Source organism: Falco punctatus (assembly GCF_963210335.1).
Source record: "Falco punctatus genome assembly, chromosome: 1".
Lineage (NCBI taxonomy): Eukaryota > Metazoa > Chordata > Aves > Falconiformes > Falconidae > Falco > Falco punctatus.
In genome coordinates this window covers 91128211-91144115 of record NC_137580.1, presented here as the reverse complement: position 1 = coordinate 91144115, position 15905 = coordinate 91128211, and the positions used below count along the sequence as shown (strand labels likewise).

General features: G+C 55.8%; 1 protein-coding gene across 1 annotated transcript; it reads left to right on the top strand.

The window, feature by feature from the left end:
• Positions 1-6: 6 nt before the first annotated feature.
• Positions 7-7192, top strand: TBX3 (T-box transcription factor 3). The gene is made up of 4 exons (XM_080391547.1): positions 7-613; positions 1961-2118; positions 3472-4169; positions 4962-7192. The coding sequence occupies exons 2-4, from the start codon at positions 1983-1985 to the stop codon at positions 5406-5408; spliced, it is 1281 nt and encodes a 426-aa protein (XP_080247673.1). The 5' UTR covers positions 7-613; positions 1961-1982; the 3' UTR covers positions 5409-7192.
• Positions 7193-15905: the final 8713 nt, after the last annotated feature.

Genomic DNA, 15905 nt, shown 5'->3' with positions numbered 1-15905 from the left:
AACCTGAATCTTGAGGAGACCCCCAAATATTCACAAAAAAACCTTACACTACTACCCCCCCAAAAAAAAATCAACTCCTGGCACCCCCAGTACCCCAACACACACGCGGAGCATAATGCGATTATATAAAGTATTTTATTATAGCAAGGGGGTGGGTATGATTCCTTTGCGGTTTAATTATGGCATTCAAAGAGTTTTAAGCACAGGCATAACTTGCATGGATCGCATTGCACGGCTCAATTAATTCCGATGTGATGGCAGCAACACGGGGCTCTTTCATTGCCACCACAGCCCGGGTCACTGGCCAGGGGATTGAGGGCAAGCTGCCTCCAAACCAGCTTGGGAAAACAGGGAGATTCACCCCAAACCCAGGGACCTTTGCCCCCTGCCCTGTCCTGCTCCTTCTGGGGTCCTGCCAGTACTGGAGGGGGGACTGGGGAGAGGAGTTTTTTGCTGTTACTTTTTAATACAAAATCTCCTGATCTCTGCCCCAACCCCCTGCCCTTTTTTTTTTTTTTTTTTTTTTCATCCTATAGATCACTCAATTAAAAATTGACAACAACCCCTTTGCCAAAGGTTTTCGGGACACCGGGAATGGAAGGAGGGAAAAAAGGTGAGTCTGGACAGATTATATATAGGCACCTCGTTTGGTTTTCATGTGTAAAGCTCAGGACATGAACAGGTCAAAATCACCTCGCCTCGCCTCCAAACCACACTTCTCCCCGCCAAAATTCATAAGGATCTTGTCGTTAATAACGCCAAACTGATTGCATGGGAATTCTTTCCTGCTTTCCACATTTATTTTTCACATCGCAGGGAATGGCTGGCCAAAGGGATGGTGGTACATTAAACAAATATCACTGGAGAAAGAAGGTTCCCTTAAAATTTTGAGAGGGAACATTACATTATAGTTTGTGTCTGGGACTAGGAAAGAGGGAGAAGTGAGGGCAGAGCTGATCGCTGATTCAATCTCTTCAGGCATTTTCCCGGGGACCATGTCGAAAAGACTAAAATGTGGAGGAGAAACATATAAATAAACTGTTTTGACAGAGGTGTCTTGTGAATATGGAAGTAATTAATGATAGAAGATTCTTAATTTTTCTAAAAGCAGCCAGACGCAGTTTGTGCCCCAGTTAGACAGCTAGACAGAACTTGTTCTAATGGGACTGGATTTTTATTTTTAATATTGGAGAAAATTGAGAAAGGGGTGATTTTTTTTTTTTCCTTTGGTGAGGGATATATCTTTTGTTACAGCAGACAGAATATTTTAGCTGTTTGCACTTTGATTTAGATAATGAATAAATCTATCTGTTTCTCCTTCTTTAACAAAAAAAAAAAAAAAAAAAAAAAGGGGGGGGGAACACGACACACGACTGTAATGTAAAACAAGAGGCCTTTCTCCCTGCCCAGCACTGAGCCCAGCGTGCACACACACACACATGCATATGCACACATGCCAGGTCCTCTTGTCCGTCAGTGTGAAAATAAAGCCAATGCTGGAGCCACAGGACGGAAATGATTTCTAATTTCTCTCTAAATATAAATAGATTTTTACTCGGGGTTAATTGTTGGTGAAAAGATTACATAAAGTGCCTAACAAAATAACCACTTCCTAGCAATCTTAGCAACCATTAAGATGGCTCATATCTCTGGAACATCCTCGCCTTTTAAAAGCTAATCTCCAGGGAATGCTTCCCTCTCCCCTCCGCCCCTTGTCTTTAATATCTGCCCTCACTGAGTTGCTGTTCACCGCTTCCAAGAAATCTCCTCTTATTAGCAGCCAAGCCCTGCCTTCGAGAAGCGTTCCCCCCTCGAGGGGACCTTGGCCCTTAACTCCTCTGCCCCAGTCATCCCCAAATGAGATCGCAAGAAGGGGCTGGGGAAGGGATGGGGGGTCCCTGGGGTGGTCCCCGGGGGGGTTGCCGGGGTCCACTTGCCCAGCGGGTGCGTATGCCCGTAGGAAGCAGCTGACCCTGCAGTCCATGCGGGTGTACGACGAGAGGCAGAAGAAGGAAAACCCCACCTCGGATGAGTCCTCCAACGAGCAGACGGCCTTCAAGTGCTTCGCCCAGTCCTCCTGCCCTGCCGTGCCTGCCGTCGGCACTTCCAGCCTCAAAGGTGAGAGCTGCGGCCTCCGGGTCCCCCAGGACCCCCACGGGGAGAGCCTGGGTGCCTGCTCTGCAGGGGGACAGATCCTGGCCCGTACCACTGCCCTTGGGCACTGGCCTGCCTTCCTTCCGTCCTTCATTCCTTCCTTCCTTTAGCTTGCCTTCTTTTCTCTGTTTTCTCTCTTTACTCTCTTCTGTCCTCTCACTTCTTTCTCCACTTTATCTCTTTTCTTTTCCCTATTTCCCTCTTCCTGCTTTCTTCTTCTTTCTTTGCACTTTTCCCTTTCCCTATTTCCCTCTTCTTCCTGCTTTCTTCTTCTTTCTTTGCACCTTTCCCTCTCCCCTTCTTTTTCTCTCTCATTCTTTCCCTCTGCCCTCCTCACTCTTCCTCTCCCTCCTCCTCTCCGTCTCTCTCTGCTGCACGTTCATTCCTCCCCTCCTTGGTTCAGAAAGGAGCCAGCTCCAAGTCAAGGGAGCAAAGACAGACCACGGGGCAAAAGTTCAAAACTGGAGTCACTCCATTAATATTCCTCTCTGAATCTGTTATTAGAGGAAGGATCTTTCCCCTGGATACAGTCCCGAACTTTGTTATAGAAAAGTCACCCTTGATTTCTCTCCGTGCGGGGTTGGGAGCTGTCTGCAGCTCTCTCACATGTATTAATCCATCCAGGGGCGGGGGGTGCAGGGGGAGGAGGAAACAACCTCTTTTTTGTTGCTGCTTTACTCGTTTGTTTAAAGTCCTGCCGAGCTGAGGGGAGGGGACCCGAAAAGCAAACCAGAGCTTCGCACCTGGGGCGCTGAAATTAAGAGATGAAGTGCAGAGGAATCCGGCGAAGCCGTGCATGCGATTGGGGGGTGGGGGTGCAGGGGGTGATGGACGCGGGGGTGGGGGTGCGTGTTCAAAGTTTGCCCATTGAAAGGGCTGAAAACTTGGAAAAAGTTCTTAGGAGACACATCCCCAAGGCCCTCCAACCCGCCGGCAGGACGGTGCTGTCCCTGCCGCTCCGCTGCCTCTGCCGCGGCCGAGGGGGGTCCCCGGGGGGTCCCCGCAGCCCCAGGCAGCCCCGGCGGAGCCGCTGGCCCGGCCCCACCCCGCTGGGGGTCGCTCCCCCGGGGCCGCTGCTTTGTTTCGCAGCCGGTTTTGCTGCCCTGTGTAAAGCTCGGGCTGGCTGGGATGGGGCGGGCAGTGGGAGCTGGGTGTGTGTATATTTATATGATTATAATAATAAAAAAGGAAGTATTTACATCTAAACCTCTGGCCGGCGTGGAAGCCTCTGTGCCCCCTTGCCCAGCCCGACGGGGACTGGGGGCTTTAGGGACGCGCAGCGCCGGATCCCAGCGCCGGGCTCCCTTTGTCTTGCAGATCTCTGCCCCAGCGAGGGAGACAGCGATGCAGACAGCAAAGACGATCCCTTGCTAGAAGCCAACGAGTCGGGCAAAATCAGCACGACCACCACCCCAGCTCCGGCCAGCTCCGCCGCGCCCGCCGGAGACGACCCCCGGCAGAAGGGGGGCAGCCCCTCCAAAAGCCACTTCTTCCCCGGTGACTCAGCGGGGAGTCGGAGCCGAGAGAGGACGGAGAAAGCCCCTCCGGACTCCCGGCACAGCCCGGCTACTATCTCTTCCAGCACCCGGGGGGGGAGCCTGAGCGGCGAGGAACTGAAAAGCCCCCTCAGGGATGGCCCCAAGGTAGATGAGAACCGGCTGCTGGGGAAAGAGCCCTTCGCCCCCCTGACGGTGCAGACCGACAGCGCGGCCCACCTCAGCCAGGGACACTTGCAGAACCTCGGCTTCCCCCCCGCCCTGGCCGGCCAGCAGTTCTTCAACCCTCTGGGGAACGGGCACCCGCTGCTGCTGCACCCCGGGCAGTTCGCCATGGGGGGGGCTTTCTCCGGCATGGCCGCGGGGATGGGGCCCCTGCTCGCCACCGTCTCCGGGGCATCCGCCGGTGTCTCGGGACTGGACAACACGGTCATGGCCACGGCGGCGGCCCAGGGACTCTCGGGAGCATCGGCGGCCGCGCTGCCTTTCCATCTGCAGCAGCACGTCCTGGCTTCTCAGGTAGCTCACCCGCCCCCCCCCCCCCGCCCCTCTGGAGCAGGGGGGGCCGTCCCGGGGAAGGAGGGGGCAGCGGAGCACCCCTTTGGGTCCCCCCCACCCATCCCCGGCTCTCCCGGGTTTGGGGAAAGCTGGGAGGTGGGAAAGCCCCGGGGGGGGTGTGTGTGAAGGGGCGGGTGGCCCACCTTGAACTCCCGGAGCTCTTCCACCCACCCCGCTTGTCCTCTGGCTCCCGTGCTCCGTGACACTGTGCCGGGGCCAGACCTCTGTCCCTCCCCCGCCGCCCCGGGGGCTTTGTGCCCCCCCCCCTCCCCCCCCGGGCAGTCCCAGCGCGCAGCTCCGCGGTGCGGGGCGCGTTGCAGCCTGCGGAGCTGAGCCGCCGGCGGGGGAGCGGCGGGGGACTGCCCGGGGGGGGAGGGGGGTGGGCGGAACTGGCCGTACCCACCGGGACAGAGCGTTTGGACAGAGCGTTTGCCCCAGCGAAAGAAAATCTTCCCGCGGGAGAGAGACACCACGGCCCTTCTCTCATTGCGGCCCCTCTTGGGGCTGGCAGGAGGGGTGGGGGCCGTGCGGGTTGAGCCTCGGCAGGGTCTGCCTAGGGGGGGCGGGTGGGTTTGGCCTCGGCACTGGGAGGACGGGTCTTCATCCCCTCCCGTGGGCAGCAGCTTGGCCGCTGTCAGCTCTCCCAACTGGCGTGTGCGTGAGGGCTGCTGGCGTGGGGGTGCCGCGGAGCATCCCCCGTGGGGGGGATGTGCAGGCCGGTAATCCTTTCCTCTCTCTCCTCCTTTCCCGCAGGGCCTGGCCATGTCTCCCTTCGGAAGCCTCTTCCCCTACCCCTACACCTACATGGCAGCGGCGGCCGCCGCCTCCAGCGCCGCCTCCAGCTCGGTGCACCGGCACCCCTTCCTCAGCGCCGTGCGGCCGCGGCTCCGCTACAGCCCCTACCCACTGCCCGTGCCCCTGCCCGACGGCAGCAGCCTCCTCACCACCGCCCTACCCGGCCTGGCTGCCGGCTCCGGCGAGGGCAAGGCGGGGGGACTGACCGCCAGCCCCGGCTCCGTGCCCCTGGACTCCGCCTCGGACCTCACCAGCCGTTCGTCCACCCTCTCCACCGGCTCCGTCTCCCTTTCCCCCAAACTGGGCGCGGACAAGGAGGCGGCCACCAGCGAACTGCAGAACATCCAGCGCCTGGTCAGTGGGCTCGACCCCAAGCAGGACAGATCCCGCAGTGGCTCCCCATAACCCCCCTGCCCTCTGGGGGCTCATTTCAAATCAGTCTCGCAGTGCACTTTGTTTGAAAGAAACCACATCCTCCACCCCGCGAGTGTGTTGTTTTGTTGTTGTTGTGGGTTTTTTTTATCCCCCTCCTTGATTTTGTTTTTTCTTCCCTTTCTATTTTTTTAATATAAAATCCCCCGGCGCGCTTACCAACAGAAAGGTATCTGGCGAAGCAGGGGGGGTGAGGGTGGGGAGAGGGTCGGGGATGGGGGAGTGGAACCGAGGTGGGCGACCTGGGTTGGAGGCTGCTCGCAGGGAGCAGGCGGCCAAGCCAGGTCACCAGCGGGGCTGTAGCATCCTCCTCTCTCTCTTATTATTTTTTTTTAAACTGTGTAAAAAAGGAAAAAAAAAAACCAACAGAAAAACAGAAAAACAAGCACCTAAAAGCAAAAATAAAAGAAAAAAATCAAACAAACGTATGAATAAAAATTAAGTAAGAGAAGTGATTTTTTTTCTTTCCGAAAGAAAAGCGTGTAAGTAACTTGCATATCGGTTCTTCAACAGTTGTTTCCTGGGCGGGTTGTTAACGACAACCCCCTTAGTCAATATTAAGGGAAGCTGTGTGTTTAAAATATTATTGTGATGTCTGAGAGCCAGTCGGTGGCTTTTTTTGCATGTTCCATAGTAGTCTGCTTTTTTTGGGCGGGGTGGGGTGGGGTATTTTTTTATTTCGGTGGGGTTTTGTTGTTTATTTTTAATGCTTGTTTCAAATCCCAGGGAAAAAATATTATGAATAATAATAAAAACAAAAATAAGACCCTCGTCCCTCTACCTTAAACATCCTCCCTGTAGCAACAACAGTAAGAAGTGTAGTTGGAAAGGAAAAAAAAAAAGTGAATTTATTTTATCTAAAAATCTCTGTAGCTTGACTGTAGGTTTATCACAGCTTTCCCTCTTTAATTGTATATGCAATAACAAGGTTTAAACATACTGAAAAGAAGAAAAGAGCGGACGCTATTATTAAAGTATTTATGTAATTATTTGATAACTTGTAAATACGTGGAATATGAATACTCGAAATTAAACTTTAATTTATTGACATTGTACATATCTCTGTAAATACGACTGCAGCTGTCTTTTTTTTTTTCCTTCTGTTTTTATTTTTAGTCGCTTTCATTTCAGCTTCATAATTCCTTTAAACATACACCCCGACCCAGAGGAGAAATCCCCCCATTTCTGAGAGCTCACTTTTTAAATCTGAGTTCACCCCAGAAAACCTGACCTCGTCCTTTTGTAAAGGAGCCGAATGCAAAAGGCAAAGCAGTAACAAAATTAATCAAAGACCTTTAAAAAAAATAAAAGAAAAAGCAGTGTGCCATGGTAGCTTTTAATCCTCGATTTCTTCAGTGTTCAAAGCGCTACTTTCCGCATAAAATGTCGACGACAAAAAAAATTATATACGTTAATACACGACAACAGGCTTCTCCAGTGGCTTGAGAGAAAAAAAGATGAAGATTCTAGGATTCTCTTTACTTTGTATTATTTTCCCCCGTTTCCTTGGTGTGTCAAAAAAACAACCCCGCGATGGAGTTTTACTACTGTGCTTATTGTTGTCTTTGTTTGAGTGAGTGCATGTTTTCTTGGCTTGAAAGTCAGGTGCTCAGAGCTGGTTCAAAGAAAAAAAAAAATGAAGATATATTTTGTGTTATATAAATGTTGAGAAGTTCTTGCTATTTTTTTCCTGTACTTTTTTTTTTCTTTCCCTTTTAAAAGTCACTGAAGTTTCAATAAATTTTTATTGAAATGTCTTGGGCGTACTGTGAAATGCCTTCACCCCAATCCTCCCGAAAAGTGCCTGGGAGGATGGAGGGGTTGAAAGATATATGTCCCTCTTCTGCCTTCCTCCTCCACCCCCCATCCCCTTCCCAATATTAAGATATTTCTCCTGGAAGGAGCTAGTACGAACCAGTCGGGATGGTGTCGTTTGAATTGTTGGTGGGGAAGGACGAGTTTTAAGCAAGCTGTTTATTGTACCTTTTCCTCTCGCTTTTAAAGTCGATCCAGAGGCTACGAAGTCACGTCTTTTAATGGAACAATATTAAGTGGCGTTTGAAAAGTTAATGAGAAAGGCTTTTATCTGTCATAAATTAATAACGCAAAAGTGAAGAATTAGAGAATAGATCGGTTAAATTTTAATGCACAGCCCTCCTCCAAAGTTTCCAGGTAAAGTACTCAGGAGTTGATGGTGCTGCTGGGATCGTTTTCCCTCCCGTCCGGGCAGAGGAATTGCCTTTTCCAGTTAGTTACCACCTGGAAATCCATGGTTTTGTTTTCGTGGTTTCACACACACACACCCCCCTCCCCTGGAATCGCCCCTTCTCGCCCTTGGGCTGATGATATGATGAGATTAAGGTAGAAAACGGCTGAAACGGGGACAGGCATCCAGGCGGCAGGCTGGACCAGTGGCCTGAGAGGTCACTGGGAATCCAGGAGAGCTGGCAGCCGCTGGCTGCACCTTTGCCAGTCCATGAGTGCATTCTTTAGCAGAACATATATATTTCTTCTTGTGAGAGAGATTCCCGCCCCCCCCCCCCCCCCTTCAACAGTTAGTGGCCCGTATATTGGAAAGCGATTCATCCTCCGCCAGTAATAAATATTATAAGGATGTACTTCCAGCCTGTATCCTGCTCCATGCGTTGCCTGCCCCTCGGGCCCCGGCCCCTGCGCCGGCGAGATAAAGAGGTTCTCAGTGGGTGAAAGTGGCGATGGAGCTTTTCTCCCCCGTTTTTTTAACAAGTCCCCAGCGGGATCCCCCCACCACGCACATCAAACCCTGCTCAGTTCCCCTTCTTGGGGGAACGGGACCCTTCCCATTTCAGCTTTGGGGTGGTGGTGGTGCTGGTGTGCGTCTGCATTTTAAAGCCACGGTGTGGGGGCAAGGTTTGGGCTGAGCAGGATTTTTTCTCTCCCCCTTACCCCACCCTGGGATGACCCAAGGTGATGGCTACTGGGGATGTCACTTTAGCTGATGCTCCTCTGAGCTGGCCTGGGCGAGATGGGGATTTTACGGACGGGTCTGGCAAAAGAAATTACCCCCACACACACACCAAGAAGCAGGCAGCCAGCCCTCGGGCTGCAGCCCCACAAGCGGGCTTCCACCCGGGTCCTCGACGCGAGTGGGAGCTGGGGCCGCTGCGGGAGGGGGGCTCGGCACCGGGGTGAGGGAGCAGAGGAGGGGGCAGATGCTGCCAGCCCCTCCGGGCTGGAAAATCACCCTCCACTATGCCTTTCGACTCTCTCCCCTGCTCCGAGCTCCGGCCTTAGAGGCAGCCCAGAGACACCTTTCCGTGTGTTACAGACCCCCGCGCAGCCACCGCGCTCTCATTTATTAGGCTTCAGGAACGATGGGGGAATCTTAATTTTTTTTGCCCCTCCCCAGCTGCTGGTACCCCCAGATCTTTCTTACAGAGGGACAACGGTTACAGTCTGTGCGTGCAGGGGGGGAGTTTCATAGCTGGCGAGGAAATTCGCTACTGATGTTCAGAGGAAAGCGAGCAACCCCCAATAACCCCCTACCCCCCCGGCTTGCCTTCCTGCTGGCCCAGGGGGCCAGTAGCCACCCCGCAGGCCAGGCGGGCACTGGCAGCCCCGGGGCGCCGCGAAACTGGAGGTCACGATTTATTTTTTTTTTTTTTTTAAAGGCTGAGGGTGCAGCCTGATTGATTTAACGCCCCCCTCCCCCCTTCCAGGGGCCTAATGGTGACCTCCCCCTCCCCATGCCCTTGCAAGAAATCCGTGTACCGCAGGTGTAACTCTGACTTGCAAATGGCTTTATCTCTTGTGTATCTTATTTGTATATAGTAACGTTAATGAGTAACTCTTGTGGCGCTTGTGGATGGAGGTAAACAGCGAGCAATCTCTCTGGATTATCCTGTCTATTACTCACCTGGCGCCTGTCTTGATATCCTCAATGGTTTTATGGCTGATGCAGGCGACCCGGCGCTGGGGTGAGGGGGGTCCGACGGCGGGGGGGTCCGGCGGGGCGCCGGCGCCACCTCTCGGGCAGCCCCAGCAGTGCCGAGCCGCCCCCCAGGGGACCCACAGCCCGTGGGAGCGGGGCACGGCACCCACCGGGGATGATCGCCGCGGGTGGGGAGGGGAGCCGGCCCCCCCGCCCCCCCCGAGCCGCCCCCCGCCCCGGACCCCCGGCCGAGCAGCGCGGCAGAGCTCGGCCCAGGCTTTGCTGGGAGCGGAGCCGGGTTCCACCCATGGGGGTTTCAGCCCCGAGTCCAAAGTCTCTGGGAAAGCGGGGCAGGAGCGCGGAGCTGGGACCGCACCGTCGCGGGGGGGACACCGGAGCCGCAGCGACCCGGGGAGGACGCGGACACCCCGTGGGGCCCGACGGTGCGGTCACTAGCCGCCGCCGTCCTGCTCGGCCCACGCTCCGCTATTAGTTAATTATTGATTGATTACAAGTGAAAATTTATGACCCTCTACCCGCCCTGCCCCCCCGGCTCCCGGCCCCCTCGCACGCACACACGCTCCTGCCCTCTGCAAACACTCCGAGGGAGGCGGGAGGCGTGTTGTTGTTTTTGGCCTTGACAGCTTCCAGGAATATGAAATATTTAAGCCCTTCGGTCGATCTCCCGTACCCTGGACGCCCCCCCTTTTTTTTTCTCCTTTCCTCACCCCCCTCTTCCTTTCATGTCCCGGCTCGGGGGGGTCCCGCGGTGGCAGGGCCCCCTCCCCGCACGCAGCCGGCGTGCGGGCTCGTAGCACGCCAGGCCTCGCAGATCAAAGGGACCTCTCCGGCCTCCGCACAAGGGAAGAGAAGAGAAAAAAAAAAAAGAAAAAAGAAAAGAAAAAAGAAAGGTTGATTTCTTTAACGATTGTTCGTAAAAGTCTTGGAAGCAGGGACCATCCCGCCTCCTCCTTCGCCTCAGGCTGCAGGATTGCACCGGGAAACGATTTTGGGAAGGCAGAGAGAGGGCTCGGGAGAAGGGAAGGGAGGGAAAAAAAGGGGGGTGAAAAATAGAGGATTTGCTTGAAATTTAGCAGCCATGTGTCTGCAGGAGCACGTCCCCCGTCCCGGGTGGGAGCCTGAGCCGCGGGGGCTGCGCTCGGACATGTGTCCCCAAAAATACCATCGCAAGAGCAGGGCCAAGGAGAGCCCCAAGCCCCAAGTGTGCGGGGGGGGGGGGGAGGGGAGGGAGGCAGGGTGCACCCCCCCTGTCCCTGCTCCTGCTGCCGGGCAGCCCGGTGCCAGGGACGCTGTGAAGCAGTCACCGTAGCGCGTGCTCCGCGCACGGCCACGCTCGGCCCTGGCCGGGGCTGGGAGATGGATGGATGCATGGATGGACGGACGGACGGACAGGCCGGGTGTTTGCCGTCTCGGCAGGGGAAAGGGCCTGATGCGGTGGTTGCCTGGAGGCGCTGGTGCTTGACCCGGCGGAGGCGAGCAGCCGTGGCACGCTGCGGAGACCGCCCAGCGCCTCTCCGCTTCCCCGGTCCCTGTCACCCCGGCCTCGGGGGGAGGGGGGGACAGCGGGGGCAGCCAGCCGGGCGGATCCGTGCTGGAGGCGCCGGGACGGCGGGGCTAGGGTGAGCTTGGGCGGGGGGGGGGGGGAAGGGAAAAACCTCCCTCCTTCGGTACCTACAGCCGCGCCTTGCAAAGCAGCCCCCGTCCCCAGGGACACGGTGGCACCCCCGAGCTCTCACCCCCTTCCACACCGTACAGGCACATACCAGGAGCGCAAACAGCCCCACACAGGGACATTCCAGCCCGTTATCGCCCTGACCCGCCGACCTCTCCCCACAGTCAGCCCCTCCGTGCATCCATCTCACAGCGGTGCGAGGGCGGCCCTTTACACCTGAAGCGGCGGAGAGAAAAAGCCAGCGGCTCCCAGGGAGCCAGTTCTGGAGGATGATGGATGCATGGGGTTGGTTTGGGGTTTTTGTTGTTGGGGTTTTTTTGTTGTTGGGGTTTCTTTGGGTTGGGTGGTGGGGTTTTTTTCTTTTCCAGCCAGCCCCAAACTTCCCACGCGCTTCTCCCCAAACCCCGCATTATTAGCGAACAATTAAGGCGTGTAAAAACACAGCAAGGCGAAGCCCTTTAGCCTGAAGTGGCCGTTCAAGGCGCTCTTGCAGATCCTGGCTCCGGCTCCTCGCCCCGGCGAGCCGGGCTGCAGCGGGTCCTGCCCGCCGGTGAACCCCGGGGCCGGGCCGGCTACGGGGCGCTGGGGGCTGCGGAGCTGCGCCCCCCGCACCGCTCCTCGGGAGCTCAGCCCGCAGGCACCGGCGCTGGGGCTTTTCCCTTTCTCATCCACCTCTTTTTTATTATTATTTAAAAAATTGATTATTCTAGAGATTTTTTTTTTAATGCTTTCAGCCGAAACAGAGTTCGACCTCTAGCGCAGGTAACCGCGGCCATAATTCCTGCTGAATTTCACGTTGGTCTCACTAAACTCAGCTTCTCCTCACGCCGCCCCCCCCCCCCCCCCCAGTAAACCCCTTCCTAGAGAAAGCATTAAAAAATGAACCCCCTGATGGCAAGCGAGCTGTGCTCTGCGGAGCCCGACCCAACCTCACGGACACTGCGACCCCCACCCCTCCTGGGGCAGCCCCATCTGCCTCCAGCTTCTCTCCGAAGTCCTTTCAAGCTTTATATCCTTGTGAGCCGCCAAAGCGCCACTGACAAAATAAATTTAGCAAGGATATTAGCTCGACAGCAAAAGGCAATGGTGCTTCCCCCCCCTCCCCGGACCTGCTCCTTCCAGCGAAGCTATGAGCGGCTCCGGGAAGGGGGGGGACCGGCCGCGGAGAGGGGGGTCCGGTTTAGGGTATCCCGCTGACCGAGCTGAAGGATCGGTGAAACAAGGAGGCTTTCTTGGGGCAGAAGGCGGTGGCAAGGAGGGAGCTGGAAGGATTCGCTCCAAGCTTTTGTGCAAAACGTGGAGTCACGTTTCTGGTCGCTCTGCAGGGAAGGGAGTCCCCACTGCCGCAGCCCCCCGCGATCGCGCTGCCCCATGGAGCTCCTTGGGGCATCGCTCACTGCAGTCTTCTGGCGGGATTATTTCCCTTCTGCCGTGAACTTTTCCTAGATTCTCTTGCGTTTATTTTCCACAGGTTTCTTGAAAAATTTTTTTTTTTCCAGCTTTCCTTTGCTCTCCATTCGTGGCCTTCCCCGTGGATTTTTGAGGGGCACTTTTCAACTCCTCCGCTCTTCTCAGTCCTATTTTAGCCGGTTTCCACTTCTCCCTGCTCCGAGCTAAAAAACAAACAGACATCCCCCCTGCCCCAACCTTAAATACAACTATAAGACAGGTCAGGAGGCTCCTCCGCTCCGCTTGCTGGAGAGGGTGGGGGTAGGGGCTACCCCTAGGAAAAGTGAAAAGCTTGTTTTAATGGGCGGTCATTGCTTAAATCTCACCTTAGGGCCAAAACGACTCGCGACCCATTGCCCTCCTTACGATGTATTTATTTGTCTCAGTGGCACCAGCCGTCAGTCATTAGTGGGGGGGTTAACCCGAGAGCCGCACCACGGTGGTGCTGGAGGTCTTGTGGCTCTTTGGTTTGTTTTAAATATAATTTCTCAACAGGAACCTGTTCAGAAGCGGAGGAATAACCTGTCCCGGGAGGGCTCCCTGGTGAAAAACGAGGGAACACGCGTGGGAGCTTGGCGAGCGACGACCCCTGCGAAAAGGCGCTGCTTCGGTCTGGGAAAGCGGGGCTGTGCTTTGCACCCCGAAGGTTTGCTCCCGGGAAAAGGGGCGGCTTGGGCCAGCAGAAATTTTATTTAATGAACCTGGCGATCTTTTCCAATATTCTTAACGATTACGGAGCGGAAAAAAACCCCACCAGCCCGGCAGCCCCAGCAGCCGCCCGAGCCCGCGGGCAGCCTGACGAGCCGCCGCCGTCGCCGGCACGGACGTGGCGCACCGGGGAGCAGCCCCCGGCACCCACAACCACCGGCTGGGTCTACGTGCCCGCATTTCTCCGGTGGCAGCCATACCATCCGCGCAGCTCCAGAGCCTCTCCGTAGCTGCATATTACTTTATTTAGATATCGCTCTCCCCGTACGTAAATAAGCATTAAGCGCCAAGCAGCTTTATATATTTCACGGATTTGTACATGTGTTCAAATACAAATGTATGGGTGGTGTTATATAAAGGTAATGTAAAGGCAGGAGGCTGCGGCGCATTCTTTTCTCTTTGCACGAGAGCCGTGCGGTGCGGGACCCCAGGCAGGGCGCGCCCCGTCCCCCGCAGCCCGCACGCAAGCCCCCCCGGCCCCGGCTTTCCCAGGCTCCGTCCCGCCTGGCCAAGCACAGCCGCACTGGGCTGGGGGCCGGGGGCTCTGTCCGGTGTGCTCGGTAGCTGCGTCCCGGTCAGCTTCGCGTTATCTGCGCTACCATAAATTCATTCCTGCAGAGAGCAGCTGGCCCGGGATCTCTCGCCACCCCCGGGGCAGCTCTGGGTGTTCCTGCCCGTCGCCCCCCGAGGAGTGGGGAGCATGTGGGACCCTCCCCGCTCCGCTGCCGGCCCGCAGCCCCGGTGCTTGTGTTCACACCCCTTTTTACAGCCGGCTCTCTGGTTTGTTCCCTCTGCCAAATATTTAACCGGGGGCGGGGTGGGGAAGAGAGATAAAACATAAATTTAATCCTCCTTTTTCTCCCCAGCTTGGCATCCCGCGGCTCCAAACCCGTGCTGCCCAGGAGGATGGAGCGAGGGTGCGGGAGCGCTTCGCTGCGCCCGGCTTGTCCCCGGCTGCCTGTGAGCATCGGGCAGAGATGCAGGGAGCGAGCTGCAGCCTGCCCCCGCGTCTGGTGCCCCCCCCCCCCGGAATGGCGAAATCACGAAATGAGGGACCCACGACCGATGGCAGCCGGCAGGACCTGGGTGCCCGTGCCAGCAGCCCGCGTGTTTAGGAGGCGGAGGGGGCGCCTTGCTGCTGGGGGGGTCCCCGCGGCCGGGGCCGCTGCCGGGCCGTGCCGCTCCGCTCCGCCGCTCCTGCAGTGCCACCTGGTGGGAGCAGGCGGCAGCACAGGCAGGGCCCGGCTCCCGGGGTCCCCCGCGGCCGCCCGCCCCCCGGGAAGCGGCGCCCCAAGGCTGGCCGGGGGAGCGGGGCAGCGGCGACGGGTGGGTGTGTGCGGGGGTCCCCTCAAGTGCCTGAGCGTGAGAAACGCGGAGGATGCGTGTAGCAGCGTTAAAAATGCATGAGTCGAAATTGTTGCTTCTTCAGAGTCCAAGTACGAGCCTCACCTGGAAATCCCACATGCCCACCCTCCCTCTGCTCACTGATAATCGGGGGTGGTGGTGGGGGTGCTGTGAGCATGTGTGCAGGACTGCTGTCACCACCAGCGTGATGGCTCCTGGTGATTTCAGTGGACTCCGAATGAGAACCCTGGTGCCAGGCACCCGTAGGGAAGGGGCATTAGGCCTGGCCTTTTTTGTAGGAAAGCTCCCAGAGTTTTACAGGTGTGTGTGTAGCTGTGCTCTGTAGCAGGCAGGGTCTTAAAATGAACTGCCACCCTCCCCCGTCTGCACTGGTGGGCTGGTTTGCATGGCACAAGGGCTGCCTTGCTTTGTCTCGGTGGGTTTCTGTTACCCTCCCTCACGTAGCCACACACACACACGTACTGAGCTATTTTGCCTCTGTGTTTTTGCCTTTTCTCATACACTAACTTCACCATTTGATCACTCATACACATTTATGAATGCATGCAAGCACAAAACTAGTCTTTTTACATTTCGTTTCATTGTTTTATTCATACTCCTCCAACTTGTCTTAGTTTTTGCTCTCTTTTACACAAACACACATCTATTCTTCATAAGCAGTTTGTCTTATAATATCCTTATTTCTGTTTGCTGCCTCCTCCCTCATTACAAAACTATTCTGCACCAGAAACTGCCATTTCACATGAAACACTTTGCTCCGGGCTAGAGATCAACTTGTTTTGGTGGAACCGGGGGGCACTAAAATGTGAGAACAAGGATGTAAAAGCAGGAAGACATGCATCAAACTTCAGGGTAAACAATGGGAATGATATTGATTGCCTTTTAATGTGCAGTGGTCACACAATGGGGAAGAAAGCCTTCCCAGGGGAAAAAAAAAAGACACTTGCTGCCCCGCTTAAGAAACTGGTAGCAGACGCACATGTTTCAGTGAAACTTCTGGACCAGTGCAGAGGGGACCTTATCCTGGGGCTCCTGTAGGGAAGTAACTTTCCAGGTCTAGCAGAGCTTCCAAATAAAGTGCTGTCCTACTTTCTGACTGTCTCTGATGAGTGATGAGAAATGCCCATTGTCTCTGCCCAGGCTAGTGCGCGCTCTCATTAAGGCCCCTGAATTGTGTATGTGCATGTTGGCGTCAGAGCTGTTTGGCAGGGAGGTTCGGGCAGAGTTTCTGCAGAAGTTAATTCCTGGGTTCCAGTGGCCTGAAAGGTTTCTGAAGGAGTTAAACACTCGGAGTCTCAGTGCTTCCAGGAGTGGTGGGTACAGACAGGATGGTGGTTGCAAATGT